The following is a 24,760-nucleotide window of genomic DNA, read 5'->3' as shown; positions in this document are numbered from 1 at the left end:
GAAAATACCACAGCTATATTTAATGAAATATTATGAGTCATCCATTGTCATACAGCTTTTTATCTCTAGGTATGATACATTCACAAGCATCTTTTTTTAATGAGTACAGAGTGATTTCTTTTAGATCATGTTATATTCATTTGACTTTTTCCCCCATGGCTCTCTAATTTACAGTTTGATGAGATCGCACAAGTGTTTCAGCACAGACAATATGGCTTCTACAGTCTACAAGCAGAAATCTCCATGGAGAGCGACACACACACACACACACACACACACACACACACGGCCGGGCTGAACCCCCGACCCCTGACCCCTGACCTCTGACTGCTGAAGAACACTGAGACAATGAAGTTGCCAACAGCCGCTGATCTGGAAGGACAGTTTCTCCTGTAATGGGTGAGCTTACAGGAGTGACACCGATCATCAGCAGGATGGCTGACCTCACCATGCTGATCTGAGCTCTCGCAGTCAGTTTGGTATTTTACCTCAAAATATATATATTATGGTTTCAACAGGACATGAAGCTCTGCAGAGTAAAACTTTCCACTTTTAAAAGTAGCACTGGCAGCAGAGGAGGGACTGTAATATCTTAACACAATGACATCGATATTACGATATGGATATAACATTTACCACGTGACATCTCAACACATGGACATACATGCAATTACGGCAATGAAAAAATGCAGTTTGTTCAGTGGAAGTCAGAGAACCTACAGTATCGCACTAATACACAGATCAACACACTTGATTGACTCTCGGCCATAGAAGAAAAACATGTGCAAACAGAAGTGCAAAATAAATAACAATATTATTGATTTTCAAATTCAAGCACATCCACCATCAAAACTAATAAACATAAACAATATGAAACTAATAAATATATAAATTTAAATGAATTCATATGACATATAAGAACATAAGTCATATGCTGGCACTGATATAAAGTAAACAGCTTAAGGAGTCAGTTTCCATAATCTGACTAAGGATGAGAGAAGGCAAGAACATGCAGACGAGGAGTTTTAAGACACAGAATGACATTTTTTCAGACTCTATTATTGTACTTAAATTCATCTGCAGCACACACACACACACACACACACACACACACACACACACACACACACACAAAGGCTTTACCATCTCCCTACTAGAGGCTTTGAATGTATGCCTAATGTATTTGATATTATTTTGTTAAACACAGAATCCAGAATGCCTTGAAATGAAGTGGGAGAGGTAAATGGTGACCATTGCCGTCATCAAAACATCGTTATATTCTTCCGCATCATGCCACTGTCATCAACATCGTCGTCTCACCTCAACAACCGGCGATGACACCGGAGTCATAGTGACGTCTTACTTGTTTCACAATATACTGCTACATTATAATGCTACAATTTATTTCATTATGAATTGCATTTTGTGTAGCAACTTCACGCGGAGAGCCTGACTGATGCTGGAGTTAAGAGTTAAAACAAAATATCTGCTAGCAATATTTTGGCCAATATTATTTTTTTAAACATTTTTGATAATACTTCCTTAATTCGGTCATAAAATAATTGGAAGATGTCTATTGAGCGTGTGACATTTTGCAGTTGAAGTAAACTTATCAGTGCTCTCTAGTGGACGAATGATGTAAAGGAGACACTAACATCTTTCTGACATTTCTGTGCTGCACTGTCTTGAAACAGATTATGCTTCTTCAAATTCTGTAAATCTGCATTAAGACCTAGCATTTTAAAGTGGCAACATGTTGCAGTGATTTCAATTCATTCCAATGGATTCACTTGCAAAGTCCTGCCACCTAACCATGACAGTTTGTGTGTGTGTGTGTGTGTGTGTGTGTGTGTGTGTGTGTGTGTGTGTGTGTGTGTGTGTGTGTGTGTGTGTGTGTGTGTGTGTAGGTTCGGCTGTGAAACCTCATCAGTGTGTCATCATTCACAGACAGAAGGGTGGCTCATCCGTGCGCATACGTAGTGCGTACACCCCTTGCTTGCATCCATATTATAGCCTCAACATACAATATGTTGGTAAATGTGCATTTGCTGAGAGACAAACACACAGAAAACCTGCACCGAACCATGACACACCCCAAACACAACGCAGCGTAGCACAACATTAACCTGCGTCTGCTCTGTTATTGAGTCACATGACATTTTTGGAGCAATTCCATCATTTTTCGAATCTTCATAAAAACCAAACGGCTGAAAGGTTCAGGATTAATCGGCTACATCTTTGTTTGGCTGATTTGGTCAGAGGCACCGACGAACAAACTGCATCATGAAACTTCATGAATGAGCCAGCTAAGACATGTAGATAACAGTATCTATGCGAAGTGTAAATGGAGATTTGAATTGGCACGTACCAGCCATGCACTTTCATTCAGACGATACATCTATTTCTACATGATTGTTAAGACGTCGCTCTTAATGCTTGAATGCTTGTAAAATGTCTGTTTGACCTAAAGCTGCTGTCCTCAATGACAATGTATGTCATCACATTATGCTTCTAACGTAGGAAAATAAAAAAATTGGCAAAATAATTGTCTTAATAAGACAAAAGAGAGTTTCACTGCACTATTTGAATTTGGGCAGCAGGCATTACTGTAATATCCCAGTTGTGTGGACAGATACATACAGTACAGGAGGTCATAGGGCTCCTCATACTGATCCTAGACCAGCAGAGGGGGTATTCATTAAGACTACGACAAGACGATTAGAGTCATTGTGTCAAACACAAAGGAGAAACACCTACAGTATTTACAGAGGGGATAATTCTCTATTTGCAGGCTATCTATACTATTTATACTCGTATATAAGCAAATATTCTATCTATTAAATCGAACCCATTTATATATTTACACTTCATTCGCATGAATCCCTGTACAGTACCCTACGTGTCGATGTCGTATCAATACAAGGCGTTAAGGGTTCGGTTAGTCAAAACACACACAAGGCTGGGTGGTGCGAGCTGCTACGGGTGGACAAAGGGGGTCAGCCACACCTTTAGTTGCCATTGTTCCGGCAACGTGAAAACAGGGAGAAGTTGTGACTGCAGATGATGTCGACCACGTGGAGGAGTTTCTCAGCAGCGGCGTCATTTACTCCTGGTTTTGAATCTTGCTCTGCCTCTCTTTTCGCTTTCCCTCCACTGCAACTGTTCCGCTTTCTCGTTCTTTTTCCTCTCCATCTGTCACTTTTTGGTTCCTTTTGACCCCATCTTTCCTCCACTACAGTGTGCAAGTTGGACCTCAACTTCTCCACTGCCACAGGAGACACCAACAATACTACCCAGTTATTTTCTGCTCACAGAGGTAGGGGGCATGTGTAGAGGTGGGATGCAGCTCCTTCCTGTGGTGTGCGTACATGTGGTGAGTAGCCTACAACACCTGTATGTTTTGTCAACACTTGAGCTGGTCCATTTCAGAGCACTCCGTGTCCATGTCAGAGTCATACAGCGAGTGACCGGTGGGGTCGCTGTCGGGCGACAGAGGGTCCTTTGGTGTGTGAGTGTGTGAAGTGTGCGTAACGTCCTGGAAGGTGTCCGTGCAGGAGTAGAGGCCCAAATCTGCCAGTTTAGAGTCGCTGCCCTCTGTGGTGTCGCTGTAGCAGAAGTCCTCCAGGTCCACGAACCACTCGGGCCAGAACCGCCGGCGGATGCGCTCGCAGTACATGGCCAGGTTGATGAGCTCACCTGGAGGAAGACAGACATCTGAGTGAAGCGCTCTGAACAAAACACTACAAACAGTAGAGCTAAAATGATGTGTTTGTTGACAATGACTCTGATCACCCTCTGCATTGCGGAGATTTGCTTCTTTTCTTTGTCTTATGTGATGATAAATGGATTATCTTTACATTTTTGAGTTCTGATTGCACAAAACAATATGAGGGGCATCATATTTGTGATGGGTAATTCTTTAATCAAGACAGCAATTTGCAGATGAATCAATAAATAATCATTAGTTGCAGGCCTGACTAACGTAATATGTTCGTCCAGTGTTTTCCAAACTGAGAGTCACATTATGATTAACAAGAGAGAAAGAACAAGATTGTTGTGCGACTCAACAATAGAGTTTATTGGGGTCACGAGTAGACACTGCTTGGCTTTAATCAAGGAAGGATTTTTCGTTGTTCAGCTTCAAACTTGCGGTGTTTTTCTGCTGCGACGTCTTTTTTAAGGTACGATAGAATATATTTGAATATGTTGAGTGCAACAGTTACAATTTTAATTCATGTTTTAATGACGTCGACCCTACAGTGTATACATTAAAAATGGATTCAGGGAGTTTCTTACTTCATACAGATGTAAAAGATAAAAAAATGTACCATATACACATTTATCCACATATTTTGTGGATTGCTATTTTGGTGAACTCACCTTTGATTAGCTGCTCCGGCCGCGTTCCTGGTAGCGTCCACATAGCAGGAGCCAGGTGACTGAACACTGCGGCGTCCACTGTTGAAAGCTTCGAGCCCATAAGATACTTCTTATCACCTTTTAACAGCACACAGAAAAAAAGACGACACACAAATACAATTAATATGTAGAGACTTTCTTTTCCTCTTAAAGGACTAGTTCGACCTTTTGGGAAAATGCGCTTATTCATTTTTTTGCCGAATAGACAAGAGGTTTGATAAAACTATACGGTAAATATAAAACCAGAAGCTGGTTAGCTTAGCTTAGCATAAATACTGGAAACGGGGAAACAGCTGGCCTGGCTCTGTCCGTCAGTGGTGGAAAGTGCATTTACTCAAGTACAGTACTTACTGTACGTACAATTTTGAAGTATAAGCTTGTATTTTACTTGAGTGTTTTAGTTTTATGCTAATCACTTCTGGCCTCAAAGTAAACGGAATCAGAGAGCAATTGAGGCCTTTAGGGTTATGAAACTTTAACCTTAGCAAGCACCATTTGTAATGTTTCAAAACTTGCCACCACAGCTCTACTTCCAGAGGTTATGTGCTGCAATGCTAACTTGTCCCCACAGGAGGTCGGTATTGTGCTGCTATTTGTACAAACATCACGTCCTGGTTATAGTTCTCATGGCACACACTGAAAAGATGCTCGACTTGTCCAATAAAGCCGTTTGTCTGCTTACAGAGTAAACCATGTGAACACACAACTCACAATTACAAAGCTATCGTCTGTATATCATAAATGCTAAATAAATATATATAATAATTGTGCTGTACTGAAGACTTTCACATAGTTCAAAAGGCTGGGATGTTTTGGTTAATTTACATTATTTTCTGCAAATCACAATAAACCCCACAAATATATTATAATAGATTCTAATCTTCCAAATTAGATATAAATTTAAAAAAAATGTTTTTCCAGATTTCTCACCGAGTAGAGTGGCCAGGGTGCGCATGTCCTTCTCCATCAGGGCGTACACCTCATCTTCAGAGAACCGTCCGATCCCGTGTCCATACATCTCCCTCTTGACGATTCCACCGGTCAGATGACTCAGGATCCACTTGAGCAGGTCACTCAGCGGCCCGCTCACAGACAGCATCTTCTGGGTCTCCTCCAGGTTGTCCACCCACTGACAGTAAGCTATCGTCCTGCAACCAAGTTAGTTACATTTCAAATAATGAGTGAAAAAGAATCCTCTTTGAAAAGATGTCCCACTCCTGCTCCTTACAGTGAAACTGCACTGTTCTAAGACAACAACAACTTTATGGGGGTTCCTCACCAGTAGAAATGCTCCTCCACCATTTTGGTGATGGCGCGAGACACGGCCTTCTCCTGTGGAGTCAGGCTCATGTTGAGGCTCACGCCCAGCCTCTCCTCCAGGAAGTCGATGATGAAATCCGTACCACACACCTGCTCCTGGTTGTATTCAATCCACGGCATCTTTCCCTGTGGTGAGAGCTTCCCATCAAAGTAGTTCTGCGAGAAAACATTCAGGGAAGAATATACAGATTGAGACAGTAGTTGGTGATCGGTATTAAGTGAATTTAATTTGAATCAGATCAAAACAAAACATCTAATTTTACTTAAAAACTAACTGGAAGAAATAAAATGGGATTAAAAAGTCCTCACACTCAATTGTGAACATAGACTTTAGGAGAATAAAAGAAAAACAGTAGTGCAGACTCATAACCACAGCTGTACCTGGTAGGGCAGGTCAACCATACGGAGGTAGGTCTCCATCTTAAGGCAGAAAGGGGACAAGGAGGGGACACCAGTTTTGGGCCTGGAGAACTGGTGGAGTATGATGGCATCTTTGGAGTCCAGCTCTTCCTCTTTTCTGTGTGGAGGAGACAGAGCTGCAGTTCACGCAAGAAAACAACAAACGTGTGTGTGTGTGTGTGTGTATGTGTGTGTGTAGCAGGAGATGGATTGGGCTATCATATTGAATAAATCAAATCATCTGCAACCAAGGTCCTTTAACCTGCCCTAAGTAATTGTCATTTATACGAGCCAAGGAAAACTGCAATGTCAAAATAATGAATCACACCCCGGTGAAAGATTACGGTGCATTCATGGGTACTATTGGGGGCTATTTCACGGACAGGGGCAGGCCCTGCAAATGGCAACAAATTCACGTGGGCACAATGCAGAATTAAAGGGAGCTGTCCGCTGCGTGAAGTGCTGAAACGTAAAAACAAGCCTCCGAGTAAAGGAGCTGTCTATTTCAGGGTGGTGCTGAAATGCCCGACCACTCTTCAATAAGCTGGTTTTGGTGCAATAACCTAATGAGGCTAACATACAATAAAAGCCTATAGAGCCAGAGCTGCATGTCCCGAAAGCTGACCCGCCAGTCGGGATGAAGTCCATCCCATCGAATATTTAACTGCACCATGAACAGCCTGTATTTCTGTATAAAAATCAACCTCGCATCACAGACAGCTTTAGTATACCATTATAATGTAGAATGCCACACGCTGTCAGTTGAGCTAAAATCACTTCACTTAGAGTTTATTTAAATATTCGAACAAGGCTTTTATTTTGATACTGACTGTTGTAGGCCTATTGCTGTAGGATCTGGCTGCCGTAACCCGAGACATGTTAAAAACAAAAGACCTGACAGTCAATAATCAATAACAATAAACACAAATACATTCATATCCTACATTTTACCATTTCCGTTTGTAAATATCAGTATGTTTGGGGTTTTGGCGTTAAACTGTTAACATTGAAGGTTGTTTTTTTCACATAACTGCAGTGCTTTGCCTGAAACCAAACACCGGAACGTGTGTGATGAGCAGGGGGGGGGGGGGGGGGAGTCTCAATAAAGCAAGCACAAGATCAACCTAAAAGCTTCATGTCACCTCGTCCTTGAGATGCAGACAAGTGAAAGTGACCCGCTGTCAAAGTCTATAATTCATGTGACAATAGAGCTGCTTGAAAAAAAGGCCACAAGACGAACCTCTCTGACAAATATTATAAATTAGCTATTATCATTTTGCTTTGAATGACCAAGCCCGAAAGTCATGACCCTTGCTTCACCTCTGTCATTAATCCACATAAAATACGCCAATAAAGATTGAAATGCCCTAATGTGCGTTTGTGAGGAGGGAGTCGGGGGGGGGGGGGGGTGTTCCGTTACATAACAATCCACCCACTCACGATTCCTTGTTCTCCACTGACTCCGCTCTCTCCCCGCCCAGCCTGATGAGATTAAGTAACATCAAAACCCCAGAGAAAAATAAATAAAGACCTGCAGAGATTTAGAGTGAAAACATGAATGAGATGAGCAGTGGGTTTTCGGATTGATCGTGGCCCAAGAGGCCCGAGCGTGGAAGGTGATGAGCTCTGCAGCTTCTACACAGGGACACCTCTGACGGCCTCCGTGTTGTTGCTTACCTGATGGCCAGCAATTCGTGCAGCAAATAAGCAGCGGCGGCGAGCAGAGCACCTCCAGTCAAATACAGCGTCTTCCGCCACCACGAGTCCGATCCCAGGGCTGACATTATCCCTCCGTAGTCCTGCAGTGGGTAGGCGATGATGTACCCATAAAACGAGAGCTGCTCATCGGAGCCCAGCAGGCCGGAGGAGAAGCTCTGGTTCTGGCTAAGATCGACCACACACGACCGCGTCCAGGCAAACCCGACGCGCCAGTACATGCTCTCTGTCTCGGGCCACTTTCCGCCTCACTCTGGCAGCTCGGGGCTTCATCAGCGGGGGCTTCATGGGTGCAGAGAGTTGCGGGTACGGGGCGACTGTGCGAGGAGCGGCCGACTGGACACGAGCGTCCCGCCCGGAGCTTGTCCCCGTAGCGGGGTCGACATCCTCCGCAGCCCGCTTGGAGCTCGCTGGATGCAGCTTCTCACCTAACGCTATCAAGTTAGACAGATAAACAACGCTTCCGGTTGCCTTTCAAAAATAAAAGTTGATTCGTGGATGTGTCGGGACACGAGTAGGCCTAACTCAAAATGCCAGCAAAAATGTACATCAACAAGTAAATACAGCTTCTTTTATTGCACCCTAAATGTCCATAATGTAGTTTGTGTTAGAAATGGGCACAGTGGAGCATTACTAACCAGTAAAACTGACCCAGACACCACAGGAGACACAACAGTCCTTGGTTTACTTTTGATGAGTTGTGATAATTTGACAAACATCAAACCTTTTTGATTGATACTGAGAAGTGAGCACGATACTAATACAAAGTAATACATATGTTAGGCCTATAGAGCCACTGCTACTAATATGACCACAATAACTATGTAACAAAACAAGCAAGGACAGATTTGTATGAGTTAAATGTAAGGAATAGAACTACTAAATAAGAAAGAAATTAGGTGTTTTAGGCTTTGCTACGACCAGAGTAGAATAATATAAACTAAAATATATTTGAAAAACAATGAACCCGAACATACAAAGAACACAATCATGCCCCTACAACGTTGTCTGAAAAAGTAAAAGTTATCCTTTATCCCTTTGCTAAGGCAGTATTGCTGCAAATATTGTTTTGCTTGATTTATACCAACCCATACTGCATTAATCATACAGCATCATGCCCCATTCAGTGTTGCCACTTTACTTTGTAAGTAAAACAAAAAACAAAAATCCAATGATTTTATTTTGAAATGCTGCAGCTTTCCGTAATGTTTTTCTCTGCTGGCTTCATGCACCTAGTGTGACGTCACGGGTACTGAATGTACCCCATGGTACCATCATCTCCTGCAGGCAACTACAGGTAAATACATCCTCTGATGCCATGAAGTCAATTAACTCACATATTCTTAACCACAAACAGGGGAAACTGGATAATGTATTGTGTGGACTTTGCCTATACTTCAACTCCAACCTCTCTGTTATTAAACATGTACTTTTCTGAAATGTCATAACTGATATTGAATATGTTAGGTATTCTTTGTTGTTGCCACTAGGGGTCCTACCACAGCCAGTGTTGAAGTGACATTGAGGTTAGGTAATGGGGCTGAATGAGACTTTTGTAACATGCTGGAAGATTCCCCCAAAGACCAGCTTGAATAACAGCAGTGAACCTCTTTGTTATGCACATCATACATTTTTATTACCATAAATGATCCTCCAAAATGAATAAACAGACTTTCAAGTAATAAAACAATTTGGGAAAATGTGTTTTTACCAGAACTAGTAGGATTATTTAGGCGTGGTGAAGCCCTTTACATTTTCAAGCCCAGTAATGTCGTGTAACAGATGGAGGCCGCTGAAGGAAAATGTCAGACGGCAAAGCAGAACAAGGCTGCATCATAGTGGCCTCAGTGGCTTCTCTGTCTCGTCTCCTTGTCTCAGTGTGTGAAAGTGAAGGGCTAGTGTCATTTAACACCATGTTTCTGTACCGTTTCAGTTGTTTTTCCAATAGTGACAATAAGACATTCAGGAAACCATCAAGGGGAAAAACTATTGAAGATGCATCCGAGCAATGCAACAACATTCAACCCTAAAATGCATTTTCCAGCTGGCCTGAACGGGACAATGTGCTTTCACGATGTTCTCTGTAACCAGCAGCTTTCATTCTGTACGGCTTTTCAAGCACCTTGTTTTGAGTACAGCCACACACAGCTCCCACTGCATTACATCACAACGATATAGAGACACATACAGGTATATGCACAAATATATTGCCACAAGAAAGCAATTCAATAGATGGCAGATGGTAGATTTAAAATAAGAATGTACAACCAAAAGTTTGCAACAAATCTAGAACGATTGTAATTTGCGTTTTGGCCCAAAAAAAAAAAAAAAAATCATTTCTTGACAAATTAAAAACAGAAAAAATGTACTAAACATAGCTTTAGGCAACTCAATCTACAACTAAAGCGTAATAGATGAAAATTAAGAATAAGCTTTGCAACAGAATCATGATGGTGAAGGAAACAAAGGGCCCTTATATTTGACGCACGAGCACAAAGCTAAACCGGCTCATGATTTCCATTTACGTTTCCTTAATTAAGCCAAAAGATGAAAGGAATAAGAGTTATAAGGCTATTTACAAAAGGGAGGGAGGGAGGGGATGGACGAGGCGCAGTTGTCATGATTCAAAACAGTAAATCATTGTATTCAAAGAATTCATTTCTACAATAACGAGGCACCTCACGTGGGATTCTTCCTGCCATGGTTCAAGATCAACCAGCAGACACCTGACAGGGCAGGGTGTCCAATCACATCACAGCTGCAACAGGGTGGTATCCAATCAGATCTGCACAGGATCCAATCATTTTACAGAGAAGACTACTAAAATCCCTGAGGAATGAAAACCCACCCAGACTGGCCACTCACATTGTGTACACACACACACACACACACACACACACACACACAGTACTTGTGATCAAGTTTTCTCGAATCCCACGGAGCGCCACGTGAAAGGAGTCGCTCCTCGGGGATGTTCAAGATTGTCAGGATCATCACAACGATATTAAAGCAGGTTTCTTCTGAACCATCACATCTGGTCTATCATGTTTTTGCCACATTCACAGCCCCCCCCCCCCCACCCCCTTTTACCTTTAAATGTTCCTCAGTTTTAAGTTTTCAAGTCCGGAGCAGAGCTCAGAGCCTCCTCGAGATATTTCAGTGGCTACTCGCTCAATCCAATATTTTCATAGAAGGGAAGAGTGAAGACGTGGCTCTCAGTTTGTTGGTCAAAGATGAAGAAGGGGCATCTCGGGTTGGCTGAAACGTGTTTTTTTTAAATTTTTTGTCACAGCGGTCGTGCTGTGTGACATTTAAAAGATTCCCCCTTCTCTACATCAGCATTATGGATTCCCACAGAAAGAGACGCCACGCTAGGACTGGCTGTAGGAGTTGCTTTGGTTCCCATTGGAGCTTTGGTCACTCTCACTGTAGACAGACGGAAGAAATAATTACACACAGCGGAGATATAGTAGGACTGGAAGGTGAGCGGCTTAGCAAAATGTAGTTGTATTATGACACCAAGTAAAAGCAGCTTTGTGCTCAGTGGAGGTTTACTTCCTAATTACTTCCTAATTTATAAAGCCAGCTATTTTTAAATGTGCTCAAGAATTCACAAAAAAAAAAATAAAGCATCAATTTAAAATGCATTAAGTCAATGACCAGTTCAATCACGATGCATCATCAGGTAAAGACGAACGTGTTCTGCCGCTGCTAGCCAGCCAACGCTTCTTTGGATTCAGTGACGAAAATTGGATAGTGATGTGAGAGACAAGACAACCCTGCGCCAGTAAAATCTCCACAGTGCGTGTGTCGAGGAAATACGACCCTGAACACATTGAATTAAGATTCATAACGGCAGGCGGTGATGAATGTGGGGAAAAGTGGGCCTTAACTTAACTACAGGTTTACACACAGAGCAGAGTCATGTTCACCTGTTCGGAGGAGGTTTGGGCTTCGGCATCTTGTTTAGCACGGCAGCGATCTCCTTTCTGTCATCAAAATTCTTCCACTGGTCATAGAGCTTCAGAATGACACGGATGATCTCCAGGATCTTGAGAGAAAAACAAAAACCGAAGTAAACGTATGTGGATCCACAGCTGCTCAATACGAAATAGTCCCAAAGTGAAATGGGTTCTCTCCCAGTATTTATCAGAAGTATGTGACACTGTGAGAAAAGTTGATACATGTGTCTCGACCTTAATTAATTCATATTCTAAAACATGTAAAACGGGATTTTTTTGAGAATGTGATATTCTTACTTTGTCCATGTCAACAGAGAGCTCTGCAAACCACTGCCTGGCATCCTTCTGCTGTACCACACAGGCAACGTGCAGACAGGCTGTGAGAGGAAAGGAGCTGATCATGTCGCAGCTAATATTCTTATTCTAAGTCAGTAACTACATTAAACAGCTGCAATGAGAAATGCATGGGGACTAATCTTACCCAAGGCAATCATGAAGGGAGGGTAGAGCAGACACAGATCCGTCCTGTATGTGTCGTTCACTATTCGCCTGGTTCAGATAGATAACAGCACACACACTGAGTAAATCTACCAACAACAGCTAAATCTAGGACTCAAAGACGTCAAAAGAGACGGATAACTCCACACAGACAGTATCGTACCAGGCCAGGGGCAGCAGCATGTCTTCCTGTCCCATATCCTGCACATACTGAAGCAGTGGTCTGTAGGGGTGGTACACTATCAGGCAGCAGTCCTGAAAAAAAAGATAACAATAAGTAATCCAAGCATTTAATCAAGAATACAGCTTACAGTACAGCAGCAATGACACAAAGCTCTCTCCACTCACCATCAACTCCAGAAGGTAGAACTCACATTCTAATATCTGTAAAACACACACATTTAAATAGTTTTAAATATAAATCTATATTTTGCTTTAAATTATTTTTTACATGTGTACTTTTTACACTTGAACACAAACTTTATTATTTACCCTCAACAATGCTAGGCTTTATTGTTATATTTCCCCGTTTGTCCCCGGGCCACAATCACTTTTACTACGTCTGCAGGTTGGACATGAAAAATGATGCGCAGGAGTTGCAGCACCCCCGCTAACTCATTCTCTGCTCTGTGAACCACTCCCTTCTTTTATCGCACCGCGGTGCCTCACTATAAATAATAGTTTACACAGCTTTCAGACAGGCAGCATGTCAGAGCAGCCCCAGGGAGGTCCTGGCGACTCGGTGGAGATGCAGAACCGATGCACGCACACGGGTAGCTGTGGTCGAAGCCAACTCCCACAGCAATAGGACTTGTATCATAGGTTTGCGAACATTAGTTGTGGAGTCTCCCGTATTGATGGACTCCGACATGGCAACACTGTGTTACAGTGCAAAGGGCTCCTGGTACGCTGTAATGTAGCGAAGCAGGGCATAAATAACTTTGCAGAGGAAGCAGGAACACATTCAAACTAGCATATGTCATGCGCATCCCTCACTCACACGCACACGCACACACACACACACACAGAGAGAGATTGTTCACAGGGTTAAGACATTACTTTTCCTCATTACGTTGCTCCAATTACTGTTTAACAAATGTTACTTCTAAATGATATTTTTTTTGTTCGCTCTGGATAACAGCATCTAAATGCATAAAATAGATTGTTACTCAAACATTTTACTTACATGATTCATTCTGTAAGGGAACTCCTTTGGAAAGGCATAGGAAAACCTGGTTTTCACTGTTTGAGAAAATAAACATAATTATAACGTCTCCACTGCAGAAGAAACACAATTTTGAGCGATTTGTACTGTTTTCAAGTTTAGGAAATATTTGAGGAAAAAAATGGCGACTTACACACAGACGTTGCTGCAGAGATTAGCCGGGTATTGGACACAACTCCAAATTCCTGAGTGAGCGTAACAGTGTTGAGCACAGAACGGATAAACAGAGCACATATACAACAGAAGCTACTACTTTACCAAACATTCTTGTCCACAGAATTTTCCTTACCTCAACTTTAGAAGCCAAGAAAACACAGGTAGGCGCCATGAGCACTGGATCTATACTTTTCAGGGAATACCTGCAAACAAAAGGAGATAAAGAAAACAACAGCATTAGCAATGTGGATAAGATGGCCAAGCAGACAGACTTCTTCACCTATGCTGGGAAGAATGTCGGTGAAGTTTGCCAAACGTTGTGCAGCTGTAACGGCAGAGCGACATTTGAGTTGTACAACCAAATGACTACAACCACAGTCCTAGATAATATGTATTCTTATGTCATATGATGCGATACCTGGCGTAGAAGCGTTTGAAGTAAACGGTTGCAGTGGCAATGACCTGCTGCCGCAGCTTCAGGTGTTCCCCCAAAGCCTGGATCACTGAAAGAGACACAATTACACATTAAATAACGTAAAGTAAAATAAGATGACTACATTTAAGTTGGACAGGAAGTCACATATTTATATGATGTTGTGTAATTTCTTGTAAAAACTCAAATTTAACAGATACCATTAGCAAAGAATATCTGCAGCTTCCAGTACTCCTCTTCTGAGAGGAACTTCAGATCCTTCTGGCGCTCCTTCATCAGGTCCTGCTTGTCCAGAACCCACTGCAGACTTTAACAAATTAAACAAACAAATGTATTTTCAAAATTCTCATTATTATGTTGGTTATTTAATCTGTCATCAACCAAGCTAGCGGGTAGCACAGCAGCATAAATCAATCGTTAGCCTTCTGTGTTGCTGTCACAAAGCATAGATTATAAAAGTGAATATAAATAACAACAACCTTTGTCTTTAATAAGTTTGTTCTTCAGTCTTCATTAAAATTGGTCTCTATATATCGTAGCAACAGTTCAGGAGACATTTACGATAAACCCGCACACAGCTAACGCTAGGCCTCACAACACAGACGTTGGTTTGCTAAATAAAGACGTAACAAGTCACGTTTTAAATAAAAACTTACTAATGAGAACTTTGCCAGAAGTTTCCCGCCATGTCGTAGCTGTTGAGGTAGAGAAGGACACTTTTTTTTTACTGATACAACTTCTTTCCTACAAAGAAGCGAACAGCAGAGGCAATGTTGTTGTGCCTAGCAGACACTGGGGTGACATCACAAACGTCCCGAAGAAGCACGGAGAACTCCATGGAATGGTTCCGGAATTTTAGTTCCGCCTTTAAAACGTCAAAATACTTTTTTACTACAAGTATATATATATATATATATTTCTCATTGAATCCGCATCATTTTTATTTAAAAAAGTTAGTTTATTTTAATATGTCCAGTAAATGTGGGCACGCACATTCCTATGCATGTTAGTCACCAGATAATAAAATTAAGATCATTTCTGTCGTCTGTAATAAATTAATTGACGCAACCTTGATAAATGTTTGTAGGGACATTCATTCTTGGGTTGGGAAGGTTCAACATTCCTGTCTAGTGTTTAGGGAAGGGCTGGTAACGTTAGTCTATATAAAGACCCCACCACAGACCAAAAGGTGCGAGTGACCAGTTTCCAGTCCCCCAGTTAAAGTTAATACAGAACTGACAGGAGCGTCAACATGAGCCGCAGTCCAGAGAGGATGTCTTCATACCGCCGGCATTTCGAGGGGACCCTGGCTGCCCCTCCTGCCTACCAGTTCCGGGTGTCCAGTCGCTCTCCCACCCGAAGGGGGACCCGCCACCGGTCGGCCAGTTTCACCCGGAGTGGGACGATGGGCCGCAGAGCCATCTCAAACAAGGCTCGCATGAACAGGTGAGTCACCTCCAGGGTAATATCAGATCTTTTAATTAAGTAGAAATACAAAAGTATTGGCATCAAAATTAAAGTGCCAAAAGTAAAGTAATTTACAGTCCATTTCAGAATAGTGCATATTATAATTTTGAATTATGAGTATCAATATATTATTGTTTATGCTACTTTATTGTAACAGCTGGTAAAGGTCTGGCTTATTTATTATGCCAGGGAGCTTTTGAATTCAACCAAGGTTTCAATTAAGTCTTATCTTTATCAAAAACACACAAAAAAAACACATCATAATGTATTTTTGATTATACTTTGTATTGCTATGCTCTTAATCTGCAAAGTAAACTGGTAACTAAATGTATCAAATAAAGGTAGTGGAGTAAAAAGTACAATACTTCCCTGTGAAATGCAGTGGAGTAGAAGTATAAAGTAAAGTACAAGTATACCTCGTACTTAATACTTAGTTACTTTCCATCACTGATTATGTTGACTTACACTCAGTCGTAATTAATTGTGTCAAAAAAAAAAAAAAAAAAAAAAAATTAAAACATCCATAAAATCAAATTAATCAAATTTATTATTCAAGTTGAAACTCATTTCCGGTCCCGTCTGCAGCAGTGTGAGTATGGGAGCGCTGTGCTTTGGCATGTCCATGGGGCTAGGGCCAAAACTGGACCTGGATGCGGCTGCAGCAGAGAACCGGGCCTTTATGACGACCCGCACCACTGAGAGGCAGGAGATGGTAGCACTCAACGACCGCCTGGCAGTGTATATTGAAAAGGTGAGAGAACCAACTGCAAACAGACACACATGTGCTCTTGTTTCACTCCTTAAATGCCACGGAAATCCATCATATTAATTTCTTGACATGTGAACTTTGCAATCTGACTTCTTGATGGTGTTTTCCACCCTGAACTCTTTCTTCAATTATTCTCCCATAAGGCACTATAAAAAATGCAACACATGCACAAAAATACTGTACTGACTTTGTTTTTGTACATTAATTAAACTTGTAATCATCCGGTATGTCTATGTCTCTGGCATTTCTTCTTGTAGGTGCGAAACCTGGAGTCAAAAAACAAGCTGCTGGAAGCTGAGATTGAGGCCCTGAAGAGCCGCCATGTGAGACCATCAGGCCTCAGGCAGCTGTATGAGTCCCAGCTGAAGGAGCTCAACAGGGGCGCAGAGAGAATAAGAATCCAGAGGGTGAGGGAGGTCACATCTCCTGACTGCAACATATTTAGATCATGGTTTGATGTGATTATTGTACAAGCCAGGTTTGGTAACATTGGAGCTCATTTTCACCCCATTATCTGCATTATTTGTAGGATATGTCTTTGGCAGCCAAGGAGGCAATGTTGGGCCAGTTTGAGATGCTGAAGGCCAAATACGATGAGGCTGTGAATGCCCGGAAAAAGGCGGAGCATGATATTGAGAATCTCCGTCCGGTAAGAATCTTATAGTGAAAATGAAAAGCTTTAAATTCATTTACAAGGTTTGTGAACAGAACTGGCTTCCTTTCACAAAACCATTCAAACCAGATGTGTTTCAATGTCCCAGGAAGTGGATAAATCAACTTCATTACGGTTTGCGCTGGAGAAACAGCTGGAAAACCTGGAGATTGAGCTGGCCTTCCTTCAGAGAGTTCACAAGGAGGTAATGTATGCTTGTCTGTCCATCCACTGCACACTATGTGTATGAGTCAGTGGCTGGTGGCTGGCATGCCTTTCATATTATCATTAATGGTTTAATGGGCTGGTAATTATTGCAACGACAAGTTAAACTTAGAAGAGACCTCGTTGATGGATAGAGTGAGTAACGCCGCAAACGTGGCAATTATCAGCATGGTGTGAAGGACTCATGGGAAGCTAAAGGGGAAAGCTGTGACTGACGAGTGGTGCAGAGTGGTGGGGTGAACCTTTCTATCGCTGATCCTCTAACTCTGGTTGTTTGTGGTCTGCTGAAAGGAAATTGAGGAGCTGGTGCAAATGATCTATTCAGCAACCACCAAGGTGGACCTAACCTTTGGCCTCCCGGACCTCTCCTCTGCTCTCAAACTGATTCAGTCTCAGTATGACAGCATTGCTGCAAAAAACCTGCAGGTAGGGTGCAAAAATGAACCATGTTCACTTCAACAACTCTAATGTTCAACAGTCCACATTAAGGAACTGTGAAATAATGGTAGGTCGTTGCATTGAAACACTGTTAATGTTTGTTGTTCTCCAGGAAATGGACACTTGGTACGGGACGAAGTTTCAGAACCTGAGCAGCGCCTCCACCAAACACGTTCGAAGCACTCGAAGTATTAGAGAGGAAATCGCAGGCTATAAGAAGGATGTGAGTATGATGCTCTGTGCTTGTTTATGGTGACTACAACTACTTCTTAGCATAAAACAGGTGTGTGTGTGTTTATGTGTGTGTATAGCTTCTCAACAAGGAACGTGAATTGGAGGCACTGAAGACAAAGAATGAGTATCTGGAGGCTCAGATTCGTGATGCAGTGGGAAAGTACAAGAAGAAGGAGGAGGAGGACTTACAGGTGACATGATGTGAATATGAAGACCTTCTCTAGTCATCCTCTGGCCCCAAACGCCTTAAAATAAAGCGATTCTGTTGTATTCTTTCTCTTGCAACAGGAGCGTATAGAGGCGATTAAACTGGATCTGAAGGTGACCAAAGAGAAGATCGCTCTGCTGCTGCGGGAATACCAGGAACTGCTAAATGTAAAGATGGCTCTGGAAATTGAGATCACCACCTACAGGTGAACAAAACGTACCCTCATGCCATTTCCACAGTATGTTAACCTGACTGTTTTACATTTGGTAGAAAACACAAGACACGCAGGGTAGTTTTCCATTCGCAATGCGGCATTCGTTCCAACTTCGTTCCCCTCTGTTAATTTGTCAGGAAGCTGATTGAGGTGGAAGACAGCCGTCTGGACACCATGGTCCGAAACCTGTCCCTCACTGGAGGACTGCATCTCACCTCAGGTGTCTGCATGCACGCTGCCTCGGCCCCTGCAGCCACTTCAAAGCTAGACGGGGCCTCCGGCGACACGACCAGTAGCGGGGCTGAGAAAGCTCCGGCTGCTGCCCGGGTGGAGGTGGCCTCATCAGACGGTCACTTAGAGGAGCAGGCGACTGAGAGGTCTGAGAGGAGGACTGTCCTGATCAGGTAGAGGGTGACTTTGGAACGGAATGTCTATTGTCTGACATTATCATTATTATTAATCAATATTATTCATTAATATCATTACTACTAGTATTTGCTCAGGCTTCCCTCTCTTCTCTAACAGTTTCAAATATACACACAAGTTTGTTATGCTTTGTTTTGCCTTGTTTGGCCTATATTTCTGTTTCTGTCTATTCCTATTTTGTCCCTATTTTATGTATAACCCTTTGCACGAAAAAATATTAAAATAAATCTGGGATTGTACATCTAAAATAATACTAATAATAATAACAAACATTTGTATTTTGTTCTCAATCAGAATCTCTTACCGATACGGTAAAACTTCTTATTTCTCCATCCATTTTTTCCCAGAACAGTTAAGACAGATGAGGACACTTATGAGCGTGACACGCTGGAGCGCACCATCACCATTTCTGGAGCAGCGGACGACACAGATGAAGAATAGATTGCTCATCTACCCCAGATCTCACCTCGAGACCCTTGCTAGCTATACGCTGTGCAACAACGTTCTATGTTATTTTGTTATTCAGCATTCAATTTTGAAATGGAGAGAAAACACAACTCGTACTGATGCAGCATGTGCCATTTTAAAGGATTGATTTCACCCTCCGTGGATACTTTACATTAAGAACGCTACACATCATGTCCAGTGCTCCTAATTCTCACACTGCTTTTCTGCCCATTTAATCCTCCTGTGTGTCAGAAATGTGTCTTTCAAAGTAACAATAAACAGCAAGCAATCACAGTTGTGGTTTTCATTTAAATCAAAAGAGACACTTACACAAACACTATCTCTTTTCTTTGTTTCCAATATTTATTTAAACCAAAGTAACAAATGCCTTCCAACGGACAAGACCAATCGGTACAACTCCCTCGTGTAAACTTGTTATTTCAAATAAATTAGATACAGTAACCAGTCAAAAAGATTCCATTTAGTACGAAGTTACATATTAACCAAAAGTTAAGACTTTCTAAATTTGTTGGTAATGACAATTTATGTTTTAACTATGGCATATATAAGGTAAAGTAGCATATTTATATTACATAGAAACCCATATTTACAGGCACGTAGCAGCCTGTTTGAAACACAATGACATTACATGAGAAGCACTACTTAAAGTAACATAAAACCACTTCATTGTCTCCCCCTGTGTGCCCCAATGACAGATAAATACAAAGAAATAGAGTGAACTAGAGTAAAGTACCAAGTGCAATTAACTGTATAAAACTATTTGGCAACTCACCAAACAGAAACAATTTTGACAAATTACAACTTACGTTGGCTTGCATTGAAGAAGCACAGATTGATTAGTCAGTGTTGTGTGACGGTGCGTAAGTGTTTCTAGTGCAATGGTTTGGGTTCCCCGCCCACTCCCCCGGCGAGACGATAAACCGCAAGGCTGACTTCGTGAGCAAGGGCATCAGCGCTCTCCTAAAACACAGACACAATACCGGTTTGTATCACAGGACAAAAGAAGCAAGAGGACCAAAAAGAAAGTCTCACCTGTGTTTCTGCCTCGGCGTAAACTCTCACCACGTCCTCGGTGCCGGAGGGTCTCACGAAGGAGCGAGCCTGACTGTACTTCTTCACTAAACTGTCGACGGCCTCCTGAAGTCCTGTTGGGCTCACTGCCCGTCTCTCTGCGTCTGTGGTGTCTATCACCCTGCGGTCCGACACCTGCAGAAAAAAATAAAATAAAGCCCAGATACAGCTGTTTATGACTTTTTATGCACAGTACATCCATGAAGAAGTGGTACAGATAGGAGAACAGAGTACGTACAAAACTGTAAAAGTGCTTAAAGTAACAACTCTGCTCTCCTGGAGTCTTTGAAAGTGTTCTTGAGCAAGACACCGACACCCTACCAAGTCAAAGGCTACTGCAGTCACAGGTATATCAAATTGAAGTACTTTTTTATTGATAATAATAAAGGCTGTGATGGTGAAATTGGAGGACTCATAATGGATGTCATGTTTGGGTAAAACCTGCTGCTGGTCAAAACCAGAAAAGAGGCCTAATTTCATGCTCACGAACTTGTCAAGTCAAGAAATCACAACAAAGCTGTAATTTTAAAACTGCAGCTGAAGCAGCACTCAAGTACAAGGATGGAGAGAGAGAACTGAGGCATACTTTTTAATCTAGGTAGAATATTTTCACATATAATTCATCCAAAAAATTTAAAACTAGACTTTTTAAGGCCTGTTTTGTAGCAGCATCTGCACTTCGAAGGGGGCAAAGACAAACAATTTCCCCACAGGATTTGCTATCAGAAATGTTGTACATCAACGCATGAGTACCTTGACTTTGAGTTGCCTGTTTGGCAGGTCTTTGTAGATGGAGTCCCACTGCTGGATAGTCATACCCTTGATGGCTAGTATGGCTTCGATCAGCAGCATGTCAGAAATGGCATCACCTACAGTCTGTAGAAGATAAAAACACAGAGTAGCACATCAGAACTGGGAGTGACTTTAATAATACTGCTGCGTTTGCTTTAACGGTCGAGTGAAATGTGTTTTATGTGCGTGTCCACCTGGTTGATGACGTTGACAGTGTTCTGCAGCAGGAGAGCTGCTCTCTTCCTCTCGTCGTTGGTGTTGGAGTCCTCAGCTATCTGCTGGATCTTCTCTTCAGCTGCCTTACTGAACAACACCTGACAGCAACACAAACACATCATGCCACAACACATTACACCATGTTCAGATTCATAAGACACATTTATTGATGAATGTGTTGTAATACTGTGCTAGCTTAGGGATTCACGTGATCTGTTTAAGCGTGGCTGATCTACTCACAGTTCCATGACCGTTGGCCTCGAAGTACACACCGATATCAAACTCCTTGGCTGCATGATGAAGGTGCTTCACTCCAGTTTTAGTACACCTCACGATCACCTAAGTCACACGAAAATGTGTGAACTTACTCATATAAAAAAGAAATAAAAGATTTCCACTTGTGTTTTCTCACCTTCATAGAGTCTTCCAAATAGTTTGTTGAGCTTCCATTAGCATAAGCAGTTTGCACCACTGCTATCTCCAAGTCTAGACCAGCCTGTATGAACAGAAACAAACTATTTATTATAGGTTTGTGTACATTTGTGCTTATTTATCCTTGACGGGTTTGCATTTGTGAGTATACCTGTGTGAGCAGCTCTTTAAGAAAAGTGCTGATGAGAGTAGCCACTTTATCTCCATCCAGCAGGTGAAACTGTCCCTCAGAGTCAGTGTAGTAGTAAACTATTCGATCAGCGTCGCCGTCAAAGGAACAGCAGCGCTCCCCCGAGTTCATCTTCATGCCTTTACAAAGAGAGAGAAGAGGAGAGAGGGAGAGAGAGAGAGAGAGAGATAATTAAAAACAGCACCCATCTTTCTGATGTTCAAGTTTTCTCTTGGTTAAATAGGTTTATTTGGCCCTTCTCCAACAAAAGCTGCATCTACAGGGACACAGAACTTGGCAAAGATGTCATATTAAGAGTGTAACTGCGAGTGTAAGACCAGAATTTATAGTAATTATTTTAGCAATTTGTGATAAACAGTCTCCATCTAGTGGTCAAATATTGCATCTATGATATTATATGAACATCTACTGTTTGTCTTTATGATACTATATTTAGTAAGTAAATGAAAAATATTTTCTTTTTTTGACAAATAATATGAATCTATATTGCTTCTTCTGACAAGTCTAGAAAGCACAGTCGCACCTGTTGGAGGTTTTTGCTGCACTTTGACGAAGTCAGCCCCGCACTGGTGGTTAAGCTTTCCGGTACTGCCGTCGTTGAACAGCGATAGGTGCAGCTCCCTCTTCAGGTGACTCTCCATCTCACGCACCTTTAGGGCCCCAATGCCATTAGCGCCGTCCACAGAGAGGTGCTTCTGGTCGTCTGTACAATTGGACGCCTACCAGAGAGAAAAAGATGGAGGTACGGAGAAATGGCTGATTCCTGCATGGATGGATGGATGTATTGCAAAAACCACACACACTCAAATGTACAGGGCTTGAATAATGTTTTCTTACATTCTTTGTGAGCTGAATGAAAGCTTGGCAGAGTTTCTTATAGTATCCCTCCACTGTGGCTTCTCCATATTTACCCTGAGTGTTCTGACAGCAAACCATGTAGTGGAGCTGCGGGGTGGTCACCAAACCATAGTCTGATGGAATCAGATGAGAGAGTCAGAGGGCAGATAAAGAGCAAATAATACAACTAAGTCAGGAAACAAACGAGTTTAATATGAGGATAAACAAGTTTAATTAACCCCACCTTTGCTTTGACCACAGAGTGCAGATACCCCATCCAATACTGCCTCTGAAAGGCTCACACTGCTGCTTCTATAGTTAGATGACACGTGTGTGTTTTAAATGGTTAGCTGTCTGTCAACACTAAGAGGCATAAAAAGTCATAAAAATGTGAGTTAGTTTAGCTTTCTGCATTGTTACTCGGTTGGCCTAGGTGTATCTAAGAAATCCAAACGAAGAAGATCAGATACCTGGTGTCTTTGCCCACAAACACGTTCGCCTCCTGGCTCATGTTTATAGCCTCCTTCTCTATAATGTCCTTCAGAGCAGCGAGCAAGTCTTCCTGCTCGGCGTTGGCCAGCTGGGTGGCGTAGCCCTCCCATGTCGGTGTCACCATCTCCCCCATGGGGTCAACCAGCTTCACCCCGTTGTCCTCCTACACAAGTACAGATATCAAGAAAGAGACAGGAGGACGTTTAGGGTTGTGATGTGTTTATAGGATTGTTTATTCTGGTAAGATCACATGAAATTAGCCAAGATATAGAGAGAGGTTGAACCTGACAATTTTCAATTAAGAATATGAAAAGAAAGGTTAAATAAACAATGTAATGATTGGAATATAAAACCAATAATCTGAAATATCCACACACAATACAAACTAAATCATAGACCTATAGCAAGACCCAAAGACACATTAATATTTCTGCATGTCTTTCTCACCTCAGGGTTGTGTGATGCGGTGACCATGACACCAATGGTGGCTTTGGTCTTTTTGGAGCGTAAGGTGGCCAATAGTCCCATTCTGAACATAATGTGGTCCAGTAATTTCGCATTGGTCCTAAAACCAGCAGTACCATACTGCAAAACCAACCCTGCAGGCTTAGGGTGCAGACCAGACTGCTTTGACACTTCCTGAAACTGGGCCATCTCTGAAACACATAATAAAGACATAAACAGACCAGACAGTGGTGGAAGAAGTAATAAGCTCCACTACAACAATGCAAAAATAAAACAAGCAAATGCTTGCTTAATTTACAGTGCAGAGGTATTATCATCGAACGTATCAAAAGTAGAAGTACTTGTTATGTTATAGCTGGTTGGGCTGGATTCATTTGAACTTTTTTCATATAGATAATAGACTAAAAACATCTTTTGAGCCTTTTTAGATTCATTGACACATAACGAACATGTCTTTAAAACGCAGGCTGAAATCAACGCCTAAAATAAGGCGTTGTTATACGTTGTTATGCGTTGTTATACAACATGTCAAAGGGCAAGAGGAGGGCAAAGTTTGCAGTAAATTAGGGTGTCAGTCTGTCGCTTCCTAAATAGAGCAACTCAATGAACTGAATCATAACAATTGACTGAGACTTACTTACATTTACATTAACGAACTTGAAATACATTAACAGACAGCAAACACTGGGGCTTCCAGCGCTGAACGTGAGAGACCACCGGAAGTTACAAATGAAAGAGCAATACGTTGTTTTTAATTCACTTACTGTTTAGTTTTGTGGGTGTTCAGCAGTTTAGCGTCGGCAATGAAACACTTCCTGTTTTTCCGGCTGACGACGTGGCTACAGTGTAAGTCACGTGATGCACGTCACGCACGTACGTACGTACGTACGCCGTGCCTTTTCCGGTTAGACCCAGATCTATAGGCTGCCATAGCATATTTAGGCAATTATATGGTCTGATTATATCTTACAGAAAATGTTTTTCCTTCATCATCTGTCATTTTGCACGCTGTGCGTGCAAACCTGGTGCATAGCCT

The 24,760-nt window shown here is 42.0% G+C and overlaps 4 protein-coding genes across 6 annotated transcripts; 1 reads left to right on the top strand and 3 right to left on the bottom strand.

The window, feature by feature from the left end:
• Positions 1 to 9,321, bottom strand: faxca (failed axon connections homolog, metaxin like GST domain containing a). Its single transcript, XM_076084660.1, has 6 exons — positions 7,816 to 9,321; positions 6,121 to 6,256; positions 5,699 to 5,895; positions 5,350 to 5,567; positions 4,381 to 4,497; positions 1 to 3,696 (listed from the first exon to the last, which is right to left on the bottom strand). Exons 1-6 carry the CDS (start codon positions 8,073 to 8,075, stop codon positions 3,404 to 3,406), a joined length of 1,221 nt encoding a protein of 406 aa, XP_075940775.1. The 5' UTR covers positions 8,076 to 9,321; the 3' UTR covers positions 1 to 3,403.
• A 143-nt stretch (positions 9,322 to 9,464) lies between these two features.
• ccnc (cyclin C) lies at positions 9,465 to 14,947 on the bottom strand. The gene is made up of 12 exons (XM_076084661.1): positions 14,785 to 14,947; positions 14,329 to 14,435; positions 14,114 to 14,198; positions 13,829 to 13,898; positions 13,673 to 13,724; positions 13,501 to 13,556; positions 12,663 to 12,698; positions 12,478 to 12,569; positions 12,298 to 12,365; positions 12,114 to 12,193; positions 11,787 to 11,905; positions 9,465 to 11,280 (listed from the first exon to the last, which is right to left on the bottom strand). The coding sequence occupies exons 1-12, from the start codon at positions 14,814 to 14,816 to the stop codon at positions 11,226 to 11,228; spliced, it is 852 nt and encodes a 283-aa protein (XP_075940776.1). The 5' UTR covers positions 14,817 to 14,947; the 3' UTR covers positions 9,465 to 11,225.
• Positions 12,638 to 19,502, top strand: ngs (notochord granular surface). 2 transcript variants are annotated; one of them, XM_076084659.1, is made up of 11 exons: positions 12,638 to 15,574; positions 16,181 to 16,346; positions 16,622 to 16,771; positions 16,894 to 17,013; positions 17,126 to 17,221; positions 17,533 to 17,667; positions 17,792 to 17,902; positions 17,991 to 18,104; positions 18,202 to 18,326; positions 18,473 to 18,739; positions 19,114 to 19,502. In XM_076084659.1, exons 1-11 carry the CDS (start codon positions 15,381 to 15,383, stop codon positions 19,115 to 19,117), a joined length of 1,482 nt encoding a protein of 493 aa, XP_075940774.1. In that variant the 5' UTR covers positions 12,638 to 15,380; the 3' UTR covers positions 19,118 to 19,502. The 2 variants fall into 2 exon arrangements, with proteins under 2 accessions (XP_075940774.1, XP_075940773.1); XM_076084658.1 differs by having other exon boundaries at positions 19,109 to 19,502.
• Positions 19,503 to 19,548: 46 nt separating this feature from the next.
• Positions 19,549 to 24,647, bottom strand: pgm3 (phosphoglucomutase 3). 2 transcript variants are annotated; one of them, XM_076084656.1, is made up of 13 exons: positions 24,489 to 24,647; positions 23,707 to 23,915; positions 23,238 to 23,422; positions 23,012 to 23,079; positions 22,768 to 22,901; positions 22,454 to 22,649; positions 21,892 to 22,049; positions 21,721 to 21,804; positions 21,549 to 21,647; positions 21,287 to 21,406; positions 21,054 to 21,176; positions 20,262 to 20,435; positions 19,549 to 20,189 (listed from the first exon to the last, which is right to left on the bottom strand). In XM_076084656.1, exons 2-13 carry the CDS (start codon positions 23,911 to 23,913, stop codon positions 20,100 to 20,102), a joined length of 1,638 nt encoding a protein of 545 aa, XP_075940771.1. In that variant the 5' UTR covers positions 23,914 to 23,915; positions 24,489 to 24,647; the 3' UTR covers positions 19,549 to 20,099. The 2 variants fall into 2 exon arrangements, with proteins under 2 accessions (XP_075940771.1, XP_075940772.1); XM_076084657.1 differs by lacking the exon at positions 24,489 to 24,647 and adding an exon at positions 24,366 to 24,459.
• Positions 24,648 to 24,760: the final 113 nt, after the last annotated feature.

Source organism: Anarhichas minor, unplaced genomic scaffold (assembly GCF_050575085.1).
Source record: "Anarhichas minor isolate MPS153535 unplaced genomic scaffold, ASM5057508v1 ptg000136l, whole genome shotgun sequence".
In the NCBI taxonomy this organism is placed as follows: Eukaryota; Metazoa; Chordata; class Actinopteri; order Perciformes; family Anarhichadidae; genus Anarhichas; species Anarhichas minor.
Note: the sequence above shows the minus strand (reverse complement) of the source record. Positions and strands in the feature narration are given on the sequence as shown.